Source organism: Physella acuta, unplaced genomic scaffold, assembly GCF_028476545.2.
Source record: "Physella acuta isolate Inbredline_101_S28 unplaced genomic scaffold, ASM2847654v3 ptg000607l, whole genome shotgun sequence".
NCBI classification, from domain to species: Eukaryota; Metazoa; Mollusca; class Gastropoda; family Physidae; genus Physella; species Physella acuta.
The window spans coordinates 334,635-356,874 of NW_026732126.1; the positions used below are offsets into that span (position 1 = coordinate 334,635).

General features: G+C 38.5%; 1 protein-coding gene across 5 annotated transcripts in view; it reads right to left on the minus strand.

Annotated features, from left to right (window-relative positions):
- LOC131947781 (potassium/sodium hyperpolarization-activated cyclic nucleotide-gated channel 4) overlaps window positions 1–22,240 on the minus strand; it is a 200,287-nt gene that overhangs the window by 32,325 nt on the left and 145,722 nt on the right. For 3 of the 5 annotated variants that reach the window (XM_059309087.1, XM_059309085.1, XM_059309084.1), the window contains exons 3-4: window positions 5,990–6,153; window positions 3,574–3,774 (exon numbers count right to left, since the gene is read on the minus strand). In XM_059309087.1, coding sequence (XP_059165070.1) covers window positions 3,574–3,774; window positions 5,990–6,153 — 365 coding nt within the window. The remainder of the gene's footprint in view (window positions 1–3,573; window positions 3,775–5,989; window positions 6,154–22,240) is intronic. The other 2 variants (XM_059309088.1, XM_059309089.1) reach the window with 1 other exon arrangement.

A 22,240-nucleotide genomic window follows, 5' to 3' on the forward strand; every position in this document is an offset into this window, starting at 1 on the left:
TATTTACCCATTTCAAAAAACTTAGTAGGTACTTCACTGTTTTACATGCACGTTAGAATAGATAGACAGTTTTAGAAGTCGAACAATGAGTGGGTGTCAGCAAGTTCAGAGTCTGACACTACTGACTGATAATGTAGGTCGAAGGTCAAAGATCTTATTTATTGAATGTCAAGGCCAATAATACTTGATAAACAAGGCCATTAAAATAGGGAAAAATGCTCTCATTAGACGAAAAATTAGTCATATGTGATGAAAATTAAGTCGATATTTTAATGGTCAAGTCCATCTTTTGATGTAGATAAAGTTGTATAAACATTAATGAAAATCGAAGTAATGATTTTCTTAAATCTAAATTCATTATTGTTAAACTTGAGTGCCATCGTTGAAAGCTAACTCGACGCAATCATTACATATAACCTAAGTTAACTCGACGCCATCATTACACATAACCTAAGCTAACTCGACGCCATCGTTACATATAACCCAAGCTAACTCGACGCCATCATTACATATAACCTAAGCTAACTCGACGCCATCATTAAACATAACTTAAGCTAACTCGACGCCATCATTACATATAACCTAAGCTAACTCGACGCCATCATTAAACATAACCTAAGCTAACTCGACGCCATCGTTACATATAACCCAAGCTAACTCGACGCCATCATTACATTTAACCTAAGCTAACTCGCCGCCATCATTACATATAACCTAAGCTAACTTGACGCCATCATTAAACATAACTTAAGCTAACTCGACGCCATCATTAAACATAACTTAAGCTAACACGACGCCATCATTACATATAACCTAAGCTAACTCGACGCCATCATTACATATAACCTAATCTAACACGACGCCATCATTACATATAACCTAATCTAACACGACGCCATCATTACATATAACCTAAGCTAACACGACGCCATCATTACATATAACCTAATCTAACTCAACGCCATCATTACATATAACCTAAGCTAACTCAACGCCATCATTACATATAACCTAAGCTAACTCGCCGCCATCATTACATATAACCTAAGCTAACTCGACGCCATCATTACATATAACCTAAGCTAACTCGACGCCATCATTACATATAACCTAAGCTAACTCGACGCCATCATTACATATAACTAAAGCTAACTCGACGCCATCATTACATATAACTTAAGCTAACTCGACGCCATCATTACATATAACCTAAGCTAACGACGCCATCATTACATATAACCTAAGCTAACTCGACGCCATCATTACATATAACCTAAGCTAACGACGCCATCATTACATATAACCTAAGCTAACGACGCCATCATTACATATAACCTAAGCTAACTCGACGCCATCATTACATATAACCTAAGCTAACGACGCCATCATTACATATAACCTAAGCTAACGACGCCATCATTACATATAACCTAAGCTAACTCGACGCCATCATTACATATAACCTAAGCTAACGACGCCATCATTACATATAACCTAAGCTAACGACGCCATCATTACATATAACCTAAGCTAACTCGACGCCATCATTACATATAACCTAAGCTAACGACGCCATCATTACATATAACCTAAGCTAACGACGCCATCATTACATATAACCTAAGCTAACTCGACGCCGTCATTACATATAACCTAACCTAACACGACGCCATCATTACATATAACCTAAGCTAACTCGACGCCATCATTACATATAACCTAAGCTAACTCGCCGCCATCATTACATATAACCTAAGCTAACTCGACGCCATCATTACATATAACCTAAGCTAACGACGCCATCATTACATATAACCTAAGCTAACGACGCCATCATTACATATAACCTAAGCTAACGACGCCATCATTACATATAACCTAAGCTAACTCGCCGCCATCATTACATATAACCTAAGCTAACACGACGCCATCATTACATATAACCTAAGCTAACACGACGCCATCATTACATATAACCTAAGCTAACACGACGCCATCATTACATATAACCTAAGCTAACACGACGCCATCATTACATATAACCTTTGTCAACCCAGCATGCAGTTCATTGCCTGGAACCCGTGGGTCGAGCACGTGAGTTCATTACCGTCTGCTAGCCCCGGGGTCACCCATCACCCCCCTGTCTATTAGCAGCCAATTCCCGTCGTACCCGGTAGCCCCTGGTTACAAGAAGTTGCCGCTGTTTTCGTGCTACACGACAATGCACTTACTTTATGGAGTAGTTGACGTCAACACGCTGATGGTGTGTTTACATGTGTTGAGTGTGGGGGTGTGTGAGTGTATGCTTGAGGAAATGTGTGTATTTGTGAACATGAATGTGTGCGTGTGTGTGAGAGAGTGTATGTATGAGTCTCGGTTGTCGAGATTGTGCAAATGTGTATGTGTGTGTGTGTTTGTGAAAGTGAGTGATTGATGCGTGCTTTTGGGGAGATGTGTGTGTGGGGGTGGGGGTGGGTGGGAGGAGCGTGTGTGGATGTAGAAGAGAGCGCCAATATACACATTTGAAAAATTTGAAAAAAAGAAAATCTTCTGTGAATACCTATAACACATTGGTTAATGAAGTAATACGCCAATAAAAAAATGTGGAGAAGTCAAAGGTTAGTTAGTGCACCTCTTAACTACGGAAACACTGACACGATATAATCATGCCCCGTCTTTAGGGTCACTTATCGCTGAGGGGGTCAGCCAAAGGTCACTATAACATAAGCCAAGGCTCACCGTACCACAAGCTTTGGTCAGCCAAGGGTCACCATAACAAATGTCTTGGTCAGCTAAGGGTCACTGTACCATAAGCTGAGGTCAGCTAAGGTTCATCATAACAAAGGCTATTATAACACTATGCATCTGCTGGTCAAAACAAGCCGCTGATGAGGACAAGAGACACTTAGCGTTGAGTTAGTATTCAGCTCTACCTGACGTCTAGGCTAGGATATGTAAGCAGCGACTGTATCATGGGTAAGCCAGAGTATATTGAGCGTAACTTGACGGGATAGAAAGATGAGAAACACCTCGCTGAGACACATGCAAAAATCATAAACTGGTTAACCCCTTTTTGGGCGAGTTTACCCTTTCATCGCAAAGTGCTGCTTTAACTCTAGAGGGAGCTACATTACATTTCTGTGTGATTTGTGCTTGAAAATATGGTTTAAAAAGCAATAAAAAAAACGAAATATGCTTATAAAAAATATGAATATTTTAATATTGCATTTAGGTTGCTTTTTATTACTAGTAGGATAATTTCTGTTTACGACTTGGTTTTGTGGTAATAAAAGTAAAAATAAAAATAAAAACCGGAAGAAATAACGGTCTTATTGATATTTGAATGTTTAGCTTTAGATTTGAGGTTATAAAAACATATAAATCTGTCAGAAATAACTGTATTTGAATGTTTAGCTAATGCACGTATTCCGTTGTGTGGGTTCAAAAGTGAGTACTATCTGCACGAGGGTTGTGAGTGCGGATGTGTGTGGTCGTCTGCTGTCATTTTGCATGTGTCTGCGAGAGACTGGGAGACACGAGACGCGTCAGACACCGAGCCCTGAGAATGATCACCTTGCCAATAGCTGCTGGAGTCTTGTCGTATACCTGCATGGAAAAGGTTGGTAAAGTCCGCTTCCGAGTCCCACATCAGGAAGATGTAATCCATGGGGATGGAGCTGATGAGATCCAGGAAGAACCAGGTCTTCAGGTAGTGCTTGGCTATCCTTTTTGGATCCAGGATAATTTCATCGGCATAGTCGTTCAAGATTATCCCTGAAACAGGATATAAACAGGTTATCCGGGCGCTAGGAAAAGGAATAAAAATAAATGCATGGTTTGTTAAAGGCGATTTAAAAACAATAATAATGTGGAAACTATCATAAAAACCATCTTGAACTTCACGTTAGAAAACAGTCTCGAGATGTTCATGAAGGTATCGTTTAAATGAGCGTAAATACAATTGTAACAATTATTATAATCACACCCATAAGATTATCGGAAATATATTGTAAACATTAGTAAAATCACTACCATAAGATTATCGAAAATACTATTGTAAAAATTATGTTATCACTACTAGAAAGAATCTAATAAGGAGTTTCCTTAAGAAATCATACAAGTTAACACAAAATATATTGCCAAGACTTGTCAAGAGAACCATTTTGACTAATAAACTGAATAAACAGAACAGACAGTAACCAGGGCTAGGGTTATTTTTAGACTTCAACGACCTTTGACACTGAGACGACAGGAATGATTGGTTTCCCAGTAGACAACTAACTGTCGCCACCCTTACACATAACACCAGTAAACAACTAACTGTCGCCACCCTTACACACAACACCAGTAAACAAAACCCTGACTGCAGTCATTGCTACAAGGATTCGAACCAGACAGATAGGATGTAACATAACGAACCTAACGTAACTTCCTCACAGTTTATCTAGCAGACCACCACAAATTTTACCACCACAGATTGTGATGATTTAACACAAATTCCTCTCTACAAAAAACCACAGGATATCCGATTTTTTAAATTCTAAACATAAAACAACTTTTTGCTCAAAACAAAAATAAATTGAGGAATAAAAAACAACTGTCTCTTTTGAGGAACTACTATCTCAATTGTCCCAATCGATAAGTTTTTTTTCTTCAACAAAAGTTGAACGAAAAAAATCTAATCATTGCCAGATTTTTCACGTCGTTGAATGTCAAACTGTAATAGGAGAATTCCAAAGAAAAAAAAATGAATTTACACGTTGCCAGGGTGTCTTTAGGATGTGGGCTAAACTTGTTTCTCTCTCTTGAGCTTTAGACAACGATCCGATTCCTTTTATTCAACTCTTTTTCTTTGCAGGTTATACATTTTTCTTTCCGTGCATGAAGTAAGTTAAAATAAACAAATTAGTGATTCGATTTATTTTTCCTCCTATAGAAAATGCAAGGAAAATCAAACACGAGGACGCCATGGGCTTTTTTCCCCCGGTGAAATTATCAAATGAGAAACGCTTGTCCAGATTTTATCGAGGGCTCTGGTCAAAAACGGTTAGCATGGAGGAAAAAGTGGAGGATGAAAAGGATTTTTTCAAAGAAGTATCACAAGTTTCTGGAGCTGAGCTGGGAGAGGGGGTGGGGGGGGGGGAGTTTTGTTTTAGTTGAAATAAAAGGAGTCGGCGTTGAGTAATACGGAGAGTAACGTTTTATTTAGCCTTCACGTTTTGATATGCAAATGATATATATATATATATATATATATATATATATATATATATATATATATATATATATATATATATATATATATATATTGAAGTTGCTGATGCTTACACACATGTACTTAGGTTGATGATGTGTACCCTTCTATTTCTAAAGTTGATGTTGTGTACCACTTGTTCTAAAGTTAATGTTGTGTACCCACCTGTTCTGAAGTTGATGATGTGTACCCACCTGTTCTAAGATTGATGTTTTGCACCCACCTGTTCAAAAGTTGATGTTGTGCACCCACCTGTTCTAAGATTGATGATGTGTACCCACCTGTTCAAAAGTTGAAGTTGTGTACCCACCTGTTCTAAAGTTGATGTTGTGTACCCACCTGTTCTAAAGTTGATGTTGTGTACCCACCTGTTCTAAAGTTGATGTTGTGTACCCACCTGTTCTAAAGTTGATGTTGTGTACCCACCTGTTCTAAAGTTGATGTTGTGTACCCACCTGTTTTAAAGTTGATGTTGTGTACCCACCTGTTCTAAAGTTAATGTTGTGTACTCACCTGTCCTGAAGTTGATGTTGTGTACCCACCTGTTCTAAAGTTGATGTTGTGTACCCACCTGTTCTAAAGTTGATGTTGTGTACCCACCTGTTTTAAAGTTGATGTTGTGTACCCACCTGTTCTAAAGTTGATGTTGTGTACCCACCTGTTCTGAAATTGATATTGTGTACCCACCTGTTCTGAAGTTGTGTACCCACCTGTTCTGATGTGTTGTGTACCCACCTGTTCTGAAGTTGATGATGATATCGAGGAAGAAGACAGTGTCTGAGATACAGTTGAAGACGATCCACTGTGGGGTCAGGTCGTCCTTGAAGAACGAGATGGCCACTGGCAACACGATGAGGTTGGCTATCAGCAGTACCAGCATAAACAGGTCCCAGTAGAACCTGGGGAGATAATTCACTTGGGATATAGGGGGAGACAATTCACTTGAGATATAGAGGGAGACAATTCACTTGGGATATAGGGGGAGACAATTCACTTGAGATATAGAGGGAGACAATTCACTTGGGATATAGGGGGAGACAATTCACTTGGGATATAGAGGGAGACAATTCACTTGGGATATAGGGGGAGACAATTCACTTGGGATATAGAGGGAGACAATTCACTTAAGATATAGGGGGAGACAATTCACTTGAGATATAGAGGGAGACAATTCACTTGGGATATAGGGGGAGACAATTCACTTGGGATATAGAGGGAGACAATTCACTTAAGATATAGGGGGAGACAATTCACTTGAGATATAGAGGGAGACAATTCACTTGGGATATAGGGGGAGACAATTCACTTGGGATATAGAGGGAGACAATTCACTTGGGATATAGGGGGAGACAATTCACTTGGGATATAGAGGGGGCAATTCACTTGGGATATAGAGGGAGACAATTCACTTGAGATATAGGGGGAGACAATTCACTGGAGATATAGAGGGAGACAATTCACTTGGGATATAGAGGGAGACAATTCACTTGGGATATAGGGGGAGACAATTCACTTGGGATATAGAGGGGGCAATTCACTTGAGATATAGAGGGAGACAATTCACTTGGGATATAGGGGGAGACAATTCACTTGGGATATAGAGGGGGCAATTCACTTGGGATATAGAGGGAGACAATTCACTTAAGATATAGGGGGAGACAATTCACTGGAGATATAGAGGGAGACAATTCACTTGGGATATAGAGGGAGACAATTCACTTGGGATATAGGGGAGACAATTCACTTGGGATATAGAGGGGAGGCAATTCACTTGGGATATAGAGGGAGACAATTCACTTGGGATATAGAGGGAGACAATTCACTTTGGATTTAGAGGGAGGTAATTCACTTGAGATATAGAGGGAGACAATTCACTTGGGATATAGAGGGAGACAATTCACTTTGGATTTAGAGGGAGGTAATTCACTTGAGATATAGAGGGAGACAATTCACTTGGGATATAGAGGGAGGCAATTCACTTGGGATATAGAGGGAGACAATTCACTTGGGATATAGAGGGGAGGCAATTCACTTGGGATATAGAGGGAGACAATTCACTTGGGATATAGAGGGAGACAATTCATTTTTTATATAGAGGGAGGCAATTCACTTTTGATATATGCACACACATACACACTTACACATATTATATATATATATATATATATATATATATATATATATATATATATATATATATATATATAAAATTTACTTTAGATATAGAGTAGAGGGAGACAATTCACATGAGGTATAGAGGGAGATAATTCAATTTACAAACAGTTTCATTCATATAAATCTTAGGTACTTTATTGGTTTTAAAAGAAAAACATTGATTAATCTAAACTTTTGAACAAACCTTCAAAATGTTTTAAATAATTATTAATTATTTTATGTTTCTTGAAACAGTGATGCATTTAAAAAGTAAAAATGCAATATATACAAAATTATGTGCACATTTCATGGTTCAGATCCAATAACAACGAATAGCTAGAAGAATTTTAACGATTTAATCTGCATTAATTTTGGATGCCAGTAAACGATTTACGGAACATTAAACAATCGTCTACAGAACAAATGATTAATTTTTTTATGCATAACGCACAATAAAAGCGTGGAAAAGATTAGGATAAACCTTAAATGCAACATAATGCATTTGTTACTTGTCACCGGTATTTACAAAAAATAATAATTAAAAAAAAGGCGATTTTCTTCTATTCATGGAACAGTGTGTCGAGGTTATAGAGCGTATGGCTGCTTATTTAGAAGTCTCGAGTTTGGATCCTTGTACTCGAGTCAAATAGACGATACTAATACTATGTCTGATCAGCTTCTAACGAGTTTTAAGTATCGATCAAGGACTATCATTTTCTTTATTAAGCCTTGCTTAATGTATTGTTTTAAAGGCTATTAGAATAATCAGACTTAGGTAGGAAGGTATGAGGTGGTCTAAAGCTCTAGAGCTAAACAGCAACCTCTAGATGAACACTTACACTTGCTCTTACATGTGATGATTACAGAACAGAAAACATTACTTTAGCACTCAAGAAGCTTCAGCGAATTATCTCCCTTCAGAGCTGTTTTCGTTGTACATTAAAAAGTTGCACGGAACAGAGAGCTGGCATTATCAATAAATGATTTATACAGCATTTTTTTTTTTTTACATCAAATACCCCAAGGCTAGCTGGGTGATGTTTTTTGATTCAGAAATCAGAAAGGTTCGAACCCTGTTTGAAGGAGTTTTTTTTATACTTCTGGCTGACGAGATTTTGATATTTTTAGCTGATAGGAGTTTTTGATACTCCTAGCTGATAGGAGAGTTTAAAACCCTAACTTAGAAACAGGTTAACTTTACTTCTTCTCCCAAGAACCATCATGCTAAAAAAGGGAACTTTACTTCATTTAATTTTTTTTTAAGCTGACATGAGATATTGACATTTTTAGCTGACAGGAGGTTTCGATACTCCTAGCTGATAGGAGAGTTTAGAACGCTCAACTCAGAGTGAATTTAATTCACAATTTCAACGTTCTGTACTTGCTATATCAGCATTTTATTTCAGCCAATCCACAAACGTTGTTCAGCTTTCCTTTACACACAAAACCTAGTGTCCAGGACATTTTCTTTAGTGATACTACCCCCCTCCTCCCTCCTTTCAAACACTTAAGTTTATTTTATCCGTTTTTAAACCATTCACGGGTTTAAATTTAGTCGTGGGGAAATTCCTAATTAAAATCTTTCCCTAGAACATTTGTCCCGAAGAAATTAACACAAAAACGAGATCTGTTCCGGCTTCTTGAAAAACAATTAAAAAAAAATAATGTCCTCCATTTTGCGTCGAATTTCTCCAAGACGGGATCTTTCGCAAAGCCTGCCTCAGCTCGACGATAAAAAATGGGATTAAAAAGAGCAAGAGACAGACTGCGAAACGAAATAAAAACAAAGCAACTAATTAAGAGCTAACTGCGATAAATGATTAATTGCTCCACAACAGCCTTATTGACAAGGGGGATAATATCAGCCTCGATTGCAACCGAATCCTATTTTTAAATATTCCCATCTATCAAGAGTTAATTTGCACTTAGAGGAATCATGGGAGGCAATGCAGTAATTAGTGGTCGTACATTTGATATCTGACCTAACAGAGTTTGAACTGATGTTTAGTATTATAAGATTTTCGTAAAGAGATTGAGTTTCCCTGACTCAACGCTGAGTCACCCCAGCAGGGTCACGTGTATGTGACTCCGCCACGACAGGGGTGGTAACTCTAATCCCCTAACGTTTAAAAAAAAAAGTTAAAAAAAAATGTCGATTCGATTGTCGGCCTTGATAATGTTTTTATTTGGGAGCAATGGCCTTATTATTTAATCAATCAATGGTCAGCGGTTTAAAATTTGATCTTCTGGAAAACATAATTACAAACCAGAACACAACAGATTCAATCTTTGTTGTAAATATAAGACTATCTAAAAGGGGACATTAAAATTTAAAGTGTTCTAAAGCATTTATTTATCAGAAAATCGTTAAAATGAGTTTGCAAAGAAAATGTATAATTTAAAATACAGCTCTTTCTTGACCCCCAATGTAAGATTTACATCCACTTTTATCTAATTTACTAAACACTTTCAGATTGTTTAATCAAAATTAGTTTACCAAACTGTTTATTTTTTGTGCCGGGGATATTTTGAAACACATTTTCGATCAAATGTCAATCACGTTTACATTCTCATCTCAATCACTTTTACAATCATTTTCAATCACATTTTCAATCACATAACTTTTTACCTTAGTAAGCTTTACACTTTTTGCACACGTTATGGCGCCAGGGGACGCGACCCCTGCTCACTAATAACTCTACAACAATTATAAAACACCGCAACGATTTTTCTTCGACACTCCGGGAATTCCCTGAGACACAATTGCATCAGTTACTATTAATAGCCCGGCCAATTTCCGTAATGGCTTTAGCAGACTGAACACAACAATTCCCAATCCAACCAACGCCCTAAATACCATCAACACAATTGGAAGACCAGATCTATCGAATTCATTTCACGAAATTGTTTCCTCGATTAGGCCGATGGAAATAAATTAAAATGCGTTTCCGTGGTTACGAAATGACCTATAGAAAAATAGATGGTATTTAATTAGTGTATCAATTTGATAATACTTTTTTCCTTTAAAAAAAATAAAATAAAAATAAAATAAAATTATGTTAGAGTTGCTGGTTTAGACTAGATTAAAACATTTCAACCCACACCACCCCATCCCACACCAAAAAAGTTTTGCGAAAAACTTCATCAGGCAGCCATGTTGTGAGCTCGACTCAGCCGTACCCAGCACAGTCTCTCAGCCTATCGTGTGAAAAAGACAGTTGCTGCTAACGTAATCGAGTTGAACTCCAAGTTAATTAAAATAAATGTAATTTCCACTAAAAGCTTCTGTCTGGTCCTAGCGGTCATGTGATGAGGTAAACCTCTGGTGATTGGCTAATCTTTAACTAAACAAATAGAGTCTTTCATTACGTAACTAAACAAATAAAGTCTTTCATTACGTAACTAAACAAGTACAGTCTTTCATTACGTAACTAAACAAGTACAGTCTTTCATTACGTAACTAAACAAGTAGAGTCTTTCATTACGTAACTAAACAAGTACAGTCTTTCATTACGTAACTAAACAAGCAGAGTCTTTCATTACGTAACTAAACAAGCAGAGTCTTTCATTACGTAACTAAACAAGTAGTCTTTCATTACGTAACTAAATAAACGAGTACAGTCTATCATTACGTAACTAAACAAGTAGTCTTTCATTACGTAACTAAATAAACGAGTACAGTCTATCATTACGTAACTAAACAAGTACAGTCTATCATTACGTAACTAAACAAGTAGAGTCTTTCATTACATTACCAAATAAACAAAGACACTTGCAACATGTTTCTTAAAAAAAACGATTCACGAAAAAAGTTCCTCTAAGACATGTGACACAAATGACACCCTAAACTTACTCAAAAAAACAAAAAAAACAAAAAACATCCTGATTTTCTGGTAATGAAAAACATTCTTATCAAGTGCCTAATTTATCACTTTCAAATGTTCTATTTTTAGACCCCATAATAAACCGCCATTAAGAGATCCATAACATCATGCGTGGAGAATTGACACAGTAATGGGTAGCTGACACTTAACATTACATTGGGTTTTTTTTTTCAGAACTTCTCCAAACCAAAATAGCAGTAAAAACGCAATGTGTTCAGTATTTGTCACGCTTGAATCAACAACACGTGTATTAATGGAGTGGTGGTGGTTGGGGGGGGGGGGGGGGGAGGAGGTAAGAATGGGGAGGGGCGGGTGGGACAGCGATGCTTATGGCATTGAACTATTGATGCTGACACGATAGAACTCGTTTTTATCTGAGATGGAAACTTAAAAATATGAAATAATATGCAGTATTCTAATACTGTAAGATTGTGTATGGTTAAAATCTGTATAGTGTGCCCATGGTATAATGTATATGGTGTATATATGGATACATGTTAAGTACATTTTAAGTTGTACATCCATAGTAGCATAAATAAAGAATTGACGCTTGCTTGACAAAAAGAGCAAAGACATTGCGTTTCTCGCTTGAAGTGCTTTAGAAAATGTTTTTTAATTGAAAACCTATTTTGTCCAGTTCACCTAAAAAATAATCGAAAAATTGGAGTTGCGTCCCTTTTATCACCCATCCCCTCTTTAAAACTACATCGCTTTTAGCCCCGCCCTTTTTTCTCCTTAATTTCACATTTTTGACTGACTGATTTCACATTTTTGACTGACTGATTTCATATTACATGGCTAGTCCCCATCACTGTAGTAATCACAGTTACTTACATATAGCAGTCTGTGTGTGTGTGTGTGAGGGAGTATTAGCATGCGTGTATGTGAGTGCTTCTTTGTATGTGTGTGTGTTTGGATGCGTGTATGTGAGTGCTTCTGTGTGTGTGAGACCTATATGTACGGACTACGTGTGAGGGAGATGGTGTATATGAGGTGATAAAAACTAATGGTAAAATGGAGTGTAGAACTAGTAGGGAGGGGATACCGTCTGTTATCTTGTAAATTATGCTAGAATCTTATAATTGCTCATCTTAGTTTTCGCAAGATGTAACACCCGTACACCATCAAGATGTAACACCCCTACACCGTACACCATCAAGATGTAACACCCGTACACCGTACACCATCAAGATGTACCACCCTTACACCGATGAATCAATGACTCAACTTTCTTGTAAACTAAAACCCGTGTTTACGAAGAACGAGCTTCCAATTAAAACGATCAGAAAAAAAAAGTTTTTCTCTCTGAGTAAACGAGATATAAGACAGCAATTACCTGCAGATTTTTATTGATTGTTTCTTTTGAAAAAATTTAAGCCGAATCTCAAATAATCAGAATAAACAATTATATAAATTTATTTACGATGAATGAAAAACTGGGTATACGAAATGATAAAATTGAAATATTTCAACGTGTTGATTACTAAGCATTCGTATGGCACACATTGAGAATAGAAATATTTTAACCTAAGATCTAAATAAGTAAGTGCAAAAACTAACCCAGTACAAAATCTAACCCACAATATCTAGCCCTATCACAATATCTAACCCTACCTGAATATCTAACCTAACCACACAATCTAACCCAACCACCAAACACAATGCTTCATTTTTGCACACGTTTGTAGATAAGACAGGCAAAAAAAAAATCAATAAAAAACCATTGAACAAAAACTCACATATCTTACTGTATAGTGCATATTCGATTTTGTCGTTTATGTGATTAAAAGAATGTGGTAGAATTTTTTTCCAAATTCTTTTTTTTAAGACAAATTTAAATTTCATTGTTATATTTCCCTTTAGAGAAAAGGCTCATTCAGTCGAAAACATTGTTATACAACATTGACGAAAACTACTATGCTATACCTACGGTTATGTATATACAAAGAGAGTAGAACAACGTATCTCAAGGCTTGGAGTAGTGTCCCCTATACAAAGATGTATCCTCTGCTCGGTACATTAGTCAAGTGATGTCGCACCGCTATAAGTGCAGTACCATTACACACATAAGGTAATTACACACAGAATGGTCAGTACACACAGAAGGTCAGTACACGCAGGTCAGTCCACACTGAAGGTCAGTACACACAGAAGGTCAGTACACGCAGGTCAGTCCACACTGAAGGTCAGTACACACAGAAGGTCAGTACACACAGAAGGTCAGTACACACAGGTCAGTACACAGAGAAGGTCAGTACACACTGAAGGTCAGTACACACAGAAGGTCAGTACACACAGAAGGTCAGTACACGCAGGTCAGTCCACACTGAAGGTCAGTACACACAGAAGGTCAGTACACACAGAAGGTCAGTACACACAGGCCAGTACACAGAGAAGGTCAGTACACACTGAAGGTCAGTACACACAGAAGGTCAGTACACACAGAAGGTCAGTACACACTGAAGGTCAGTACACACAGGTCAGTACACAGAGAAGGTCAGTACACACTGAAGGTCAGTACACGTAGGTCAGTACACAGAGAAGGTCAGTACACACTGAAGGTCAGTACACGCAGGTCGGTACGCACTGAAGGTCAGTACACACAGGTCAGTACACAGAGAAGGTCAGTACACACAGAAGGTCAGTACACACAGAAGGTCAGTACACACTGAAGGTCAGTACACACAGAAGGTCAGTACACACAGAAGGTCAGTACACACAGAAGGTCAGTACACACAGAAGGTCAGTACACACAGAAGGTCAGTACACACTGAAGGTCAGTACACACAGGTCAGTACACAGAGAAGGTCAGTACACACTGAAGGTCAGTACACGCAGGTCAGTACACAGAGAAGGTCAGTACACACTGAAGGACAGTACACACAGAAGGTCAGTACACACAGAAGGTCAGTACACACAGAAGGTCAGTACACACAGAAGGTTAGTACACACAGAAGGTCAGTACACACTGAAGGTCAGTACACACAGAAGGTCAGTACACACAGAAGGTTAGTACACACAGAAGGTCAGTACACACAGAAGGTCAGTACACACTGAAGGTCAGTACACACTGAAGGTCAGTACACACAGAAGGTCAGTACACACAGAAGGTCAGTACACACAGAAGGTCAGTACACACTGAAGGTCAGTACACACAGGTCAGTACACAGAGAAGGTCAGTACACACTGAAGGTCAGTACACGCAGGTCAGTACACAGAGAAGGTCAGTACACACTGAAGGTCAGTACACACAGAAGGTCAGTACACACTGAAGGTCAGTACACACTGAAGGTCAGTACACACAGAAGGTCAGTACACACAGAAGGTCAGTACACACAGAAGGTTAGTACACACTGAAGGTCAGTACACACAGAAGGTCAGTACACGCAGGTGAGTACACACTGAAGGTCAGTACACACAGAAGGTCAGTACACACAGAAGGTCAGTACACACAGAAGGTCAGTACACACAGAAGGTTAGTACACACAGAAGGTCAGTACACACTGAAGGTCAGTACACACAGGTCAGCACACAGAGAAGGTCAGTACACAGAGAAGGTCAGTACACACAGAAGGTCAGTACACACAGAAGGTCAGTACACACAGAAGGTCAGTACACACAGAAGGTCAGTACACACAGAAGGTCAGTACACACAGAAGGTCAGTACACACTGAAGGTCAGTACACACAGAAGGTCAGTACACACAGAAGGTCAGTACACACAGAAGGTCAGTACACACAGAAGGTCAGTACACACTGAAGGTCAGTACACACAGAAGGTCAGTACACACAGAAGGTCAGTACACGCAGGTCAGTACACACAGAAGGTCAGTACACACTGAAGGTCAGTACACACTGAAGGTCAGTACACACAGGTCAGTACACAGAGAAGGTCAGTACACACTGAAGGTCAGTACACGCAGGTCAGTACACAGAGAAGGTCAGTACACACTGAAGGACAGTACACACAGAAGGTCAGTACACACAGAAGGTCAGTACACACAGAAGGTCAGTACACACAGAAGGTTAGTACACACAGAAGGTCAGTACACACTGAAGGTCAGTACACACAGAAGGTCAGTACACACAGAAGGTTAGTACACACAGAAGGTCAGTACACACTGAAGGTAATTACACACTGAAGGTCAGTACACACAGAAGGTCAGTACACACTGAAGGTCAGTACACACTGAAGGTCAGTACACACAGAAGGTTAGTACACAGAGAAGGTCAGTACACACAGAAGGTCAGTACACACAGAAGGTCAGTACACACAGAAGGTCAGTACACACTGAAGGTCAGTACACACAGGTCAGTACACAGAGAAGGTCAGTACACACTGAAGGTCAGTACACGCAGGTCAGTACACAGAGAAGGTCAGTACACACTGAAGGTCAGTACACACAGAAGGTCAGTACACACTGAAGGTCAGTACACACTGAAGGTCAGTACACACAGAAGGTCAGTACACACAGAAGGTCAGTACACACAGAAGGTTAGTACACACTGAAGGTCAGTACACACAGAAGGTCAGTACACGCAGGTGAGTACACACTGAAGGTCAGTACACACAGGTCAGCACACAGAGAAGGTCAGTACACAGAGAAGGTCAGTACACACAGAAGGTCAGTACACACTGAAGGTCAGTACACACAGGTCAGCACACAGAGAAGGTCAGTACACACAGGAGGTCAGTACACACTGAAGGTCAGTACACACAGAAGGTTAGTACACACAGAAGGTAATTACACACTGAAGGTCAGTACACGCAGATCAGTACACACTGAAGGTCAGTACACTTAGAAGGTCAGTCTCCATTATAATTCTCTAGCAAGATCAGCCCGTTTAGAATTAGATCAAGCTGGGTACCAGGCGGTAGGACGACGTCCCGCGTCTGGTGGGTGGGGAAGAAAAGCCCGGTGAGAACCGACGGAAGTAGCGACCGATGTGTGGGAAACACTGATGATCGGGGTTTGCTACACTGAGGCCTGCCTGGCTAATGGAAGTCAACCTTCTGAGCCGGTTTCCGTATAAGGAAGGAAGGAAGGAAGGAAGAATTAGAACTTGTCTGAACTTTGATGTTATCTCTAACCTAACTATAAAATCAACAACCCCAATGCTAATTTTAGCCGTAACGTAACTAGAATTCTAGTTCAAACTTTAATCCTAACCCTAATCCTGACGGCAGCCTTGATTTTAGTCCTAATTCTGAAGGTAACATCGATACTGTGAGTAAAAGCTTCGGTACGATACTAAATCGGTCTGAAAACGTTTTGATAAAAATCGAATATTCACAAACAGCCCTGCCCTTTACGCCCACACAAACCGCAAATCTATTTTAAAACCGCCCGGCGTTGCCCAATCTAATGACGACTGTTGATTCGGATATTTGTCTTAGATGCAGATGATATCAATGAAAACAATAATAAAAATGGTGTTTTTATCCTGAACGACATCGATGGGGTTCTGAAATTATTTTTTTTTCTAGCTTCGATCAATGAGCTTTTGGACGTGCCTTCGATCACAATCGCCGCTGTCCGATTTCGCCGATTTCAATTTCGCCGATGTCCTATTTCGCAACAGTCCGATTTCAGGGATTCTACTAGGCCAGTCCAAGGTGTAGTAAAAAAAAATATGTAGCGTTGCTTTACGTTTAAAAAACAAAGTTCGGAATCTGGAAGGAAAAAAAACAATTTTTGTTGAACCTGTAAGGCCAGGGCAAAAGACAAAGAAAAAAAAAGAGAAATTGTCAGACGATATTAGGTCTCGCCCGAAATGTCCACTTAGTTGGACGTCAGCAATCGATGCTTGTAACCGTTCTGGGAATTTCTGGCGATTTCGTGGACATTTTTTGTGTCGACAGCGCCCAGTGTGTAGGCTTTCAGGGGATGGCCTCTGTCACGGTGGCCAAATGTAGGCTTTCAGGTAATGGCCTCTGTTACGGTGGCCAAATGTAGGTTTTTAGGTGCTGGCCTCTGTCACGGTGGCCATAATGTAGGCTTTCATAGGATGTCTTCTACCATTGGAAATATATTTAATAAATAAATTGTCTGTGCTCCTGTCTTGAGTGTTGGAGGGTTGAGTTAAACCTCCGTCAAACAAAGTTAAACACCACACAATTTACGTTAAACCTTAACACCACACAACCTCCGTTAAACCTTAACACCTCACAACCTCCGTTAAACCTTAACACATCACAACCTCAGCAACCCTAAACAGTTAAACTTGTGCGTGCTGTACACTCGGTGAATTTTTTATCCGCATTGATCCATCGTACGGTCAAAATTGATTCTCACACTCTTCGTTTTGAATGGCATTTATAGGTACACAGCCACACCTAACAACCGTGCCACACACCCACACCCCCCACACCATATTCCTGTAGTGGAGCGGTACCCCATCAACACTGGATCAATACGCCATATAGCGCTCACACGAGTGGGGATAGCGCCGATAATCTACACTCAACGCTCACGGGGACGTTTGACGATGTTGTTGGTCCTATTTAGGGTCGCGGGGGTCATTTTAATATGTGACCCCGGGGGAGAGGAATGTGTTTAGAATACATACCACGTGACGTTAATAAATACCAGAGGTCAGGAGACGCCGAGGTGTGTTGGTCAATGTTATGGGGGAGGGGGGGGGCATGGGAGGGACAGGGATGAGGAAATTCGTTGGGTAAAGCGAGGAGTGGGTTGGGATTTGATGAAAATGGTTTATGAATTGTAGCGAAAAATGTGGATAAGGGAAATGTCAATTTACGTTAGTGGGAGGTTAATCAGGGGCGGGGTTAGGGCGGTAGGTTTTGATGTCTTAGAGCGTGATGGACAGTAGCGATGTAGAGGGGGGGGGGGTGGGGATATGTTTCGGTGTCTGGGTAATGAAAAAAACACAGACAGGGGTGGGGGAGGGGTTGAGTAAATCCGGATATTTTTTGGTGACTTTGAGATGGGAAATATTGAAAAGGGGCGGGGTCGGTCAGTGAAAGTATTGACGTGTGGGCGGTGATTGACACATTTACTTGGGGAGAAGATGGAGAAATAGTATTGGATGGTGGATGGTAGACGGTAAGTGGTAAATGGAAGATAGGAACATACTGAAAGTGGATGGTAACGATGAACATTGTTTGGGATAGAGTATAGAGGGTGCGGAGATGGGGGTGGAGTAGTGGATATTTTTTCTTGACGGGGAAAGCAAATTTAGTCTACGAATGAAATAATCTTTAGTTATCTTGTACTTCTTAAAAAAAAAACAACTAGTACGATAAGGATATACATGCGAATATTGATGAGTGACTGGGCCAATAAAGGTAGAAATAGCTAGGTACTTGCCTAAGTCCACCCACCCCCACCAACGTAACCTACCGCTCCCCCCCCCCCACCGACATTACCTACCATCTGGCTCAGCTCAAAGACACAGTGCCACTTTGAATACACGAGTGGGCTTTCAGCGTCGTGACGTCATCAATCAGCGCTGCCGAAAATGGCATCGCACTCCAGTAGCACTAGGTTCTGCACCCCACCCCACCCCACCCCTACCCCACCCACCCCTCCCACGATCGCACCACTCCACCGTATGAAAAATAGAACAGCCTAATAATAGCCGACCACGCCAAATCAATAACACACTTCCTTCATACAGAACTTTGTTGATACACATTTTCTGGATACACATTTTCGTGATTCACATTTTCGTAATACACATTTTTGTCAAAACAACTTTTATTTTTTTTTCAGGGCAAGAACTGGCCAGATAAAGAGCGAACATCTGGCACGTAGAGTTGCCATCGCGGCAGACGTGTAGTATTTAAATAACTCTTCAATCTTCTGCTTCATGCATCTAATCCACAATTCCCCCCTCCCGTTCTACCCCCCCCCCACACACACACACAACTGGCCCCCCGCCTTATACAATACAGATACTAAGTATCAAGTCCAGACTATTTTTTGTGCTAAACAAAGAATGAATCGATTAAACCAAATTGGATAGTTTTTGTTTTGAGGAAGTGTTTGTTTATCTAAGGCCCCAAATATAATCACAACACTACATGTAACAGAAGAGTATGTTATCTAATGTCTCAAATATAATCACAACACTACATGTAATACAAGTGTATCAACACTACATGTAATACAAGTGTATCAACACTACATATAATACAAGTGTATCAACACTACATATAATACAAGTGTATCAACACTACATGTAACACAAGTGTATCAACACTACATATAATACAAGTGTATCAACACTACATGTAATACAAGTGTATCAACACTACATATAATACAAGTGTATCAACACTACATATAATACAAGTGTATCAACACTACATATAATACAAGTGTATCAACACTACATATAATACAAGTGTATCAACACTACATATAATACAAGTGTATCAACACTACATGTAATACAAGTGTATCAACACTACATATAATACAAGTGTATCAACACTACATGTAACACAAGTGTATCAACACTACATATAATACAAGTGTATCAACACTACATATAATACAATTGTATGAACACTACATGTAATACAAGTGTATCAACACTACATGTAATACAAGTGTATCAACACTACATATAATACAAGTGTATCAACACTACATGTAACACAAGTGTATCAACACTACATATAATACAAGTGTATCAACACTACATATAATACAAATGTATGAACACTACATGTAATACAAGTGTATCAACACTACATGTAATACAAGTGTATCAACACTACATATAATACAAGTGTATCAACAGTACATGTAACACAAGTGTATCAACACTACATATAATACAAGTGTATCAACACTACATGTAATACAAGTGTATCAACACTACATATAATACAATTGTATGAACACTACATGTAATACAAGTGTATCAACACTACATGTAATACAAGTGTATCAACACTACACATAATACACTTGTATGAACACTACATGTAATACAAGTGTATCAACACTACATGTAATACAAGTGTATCAACACTACATATAATACAATTGTATGAACACTACATGTAATACAAGTGTATCAACACTACATGTAATACAAGTGTATCAACACTACATGTAATACAAGTGTATCAACACTACATATAATACAATTGTATGAACACTACATGTAATACAAGTGTATCAACACTACATATAATACAATTGTATGAACACTACATGTAATACAAGTGTATCAACACTACATGTAATACAAGTGTATCAACACTACATATAATACAAGTGTATCAACACTACATGTAACACAAGTGTATCAACACTACATATAATACAAGTGTATCAACACTACATGTAATACAAGTGTATCAACACTACATATAATACAATTGTATGAACACTACATGTAATACAAGTGTATCAACACTACATATAATACAATTGTATGAACACTACATGTAATACAAGTGTATCAACACTACATGTAATACAAGTGTATCAACACTACATATAATACAAGTGTATCAACACTACATGTAACACAAGTGTATCAACACTACATATAATACAAGTGTATCAACACTACATGTAATACAAGTGTATCAACACTACATATAATACAATTGTATGAACACTACATGTAATACAAGTGTATCAACACTACATGTAATACAAGTGTATCAACACTACATATAATACAATTGTATGAACACTACATGTAATACAAGTGTATCAACACTACATGTAATACAAGTGTATCAACACTACATATAATACAATTGTATGAACACTACATGTAATACAAGTGTATCAACACTACATGTAATACAAGTGTATCAACACTACATGTAATACAAGTGTATCAACACTACATATAATACAATTGTATGAACACTACATGTAATACAAGTGTATCAACACTACATATAATACAATTGTATGAACACTACATGTAATACAAGTGTATCAACACTACATGTAATACAAGTGTATCAACACTACATATAATACAATTGTATGAACACTACATGTAATACAAGTGTATCAACACTACATGTAATACAAGTGTATCAACACTACATATAATACAATTGTATGAACACTACATGTAATACAAGTGTATCAACACTACATGTAATACAAGTGTATCAACACTACATATAATACAATTGTATGAACACTACATGTAATACAAGTGTATCAACACTACATGTAATACAAGTGTATCAACACTACATGTAATACAAGTGTATCAACACTACATGTCAAAACAATTGTATCAACACTACATATAATACAAGTGTATCAACACTACGTGTAATACAGTTGTATCAACACTACATGTAATACAATTGTATCAACACTACATGTAATACAGTTGTATCAACACTACATGTAATACAAGTGTATGAACACTACATGTAATACAATTGTATGACATCTAAGGCCTCAACTTTAATCACAAGACTAGCAGTACATGTGGGTTGCCATAGGACTGCTGTTTTCATTAAAGCTAACTCATCCGCGACACACTGTCCGCGACACAAATCCGCCAAGTAATCTGTAAGGTTTTAGGTAGATTAAGTTTGTTCAAGCTTGGCTGCTTGCAATTATTGGGAAAACATTAAAAATGTTATTGCCAATACAAGTCATTACATAATATCTTTAAAAAATATTCATCTTTTTCAATTAGTTTTTTTTTTAGTTGCAACATGTACCAGAACATATTTAGTGTTTCAGTTGCAACATGTATCAGAACGTGTTGCAACTTAAACACTAAATATGTCTTGTTGCAACATGTGGCAGCCCATATTTTTGTATTGATCTTGCAACATTTATTAGAACATGTTTTAGTGTTGATGTTGCAACATGTATCAGCACATATTTTTGTTTTGATGTTGCAACATGTATCAGAACATGTTTTAGTGTTGATGTTGCAACATATATCAGTACATATTTTTGTGTTAATGTTGCTACATG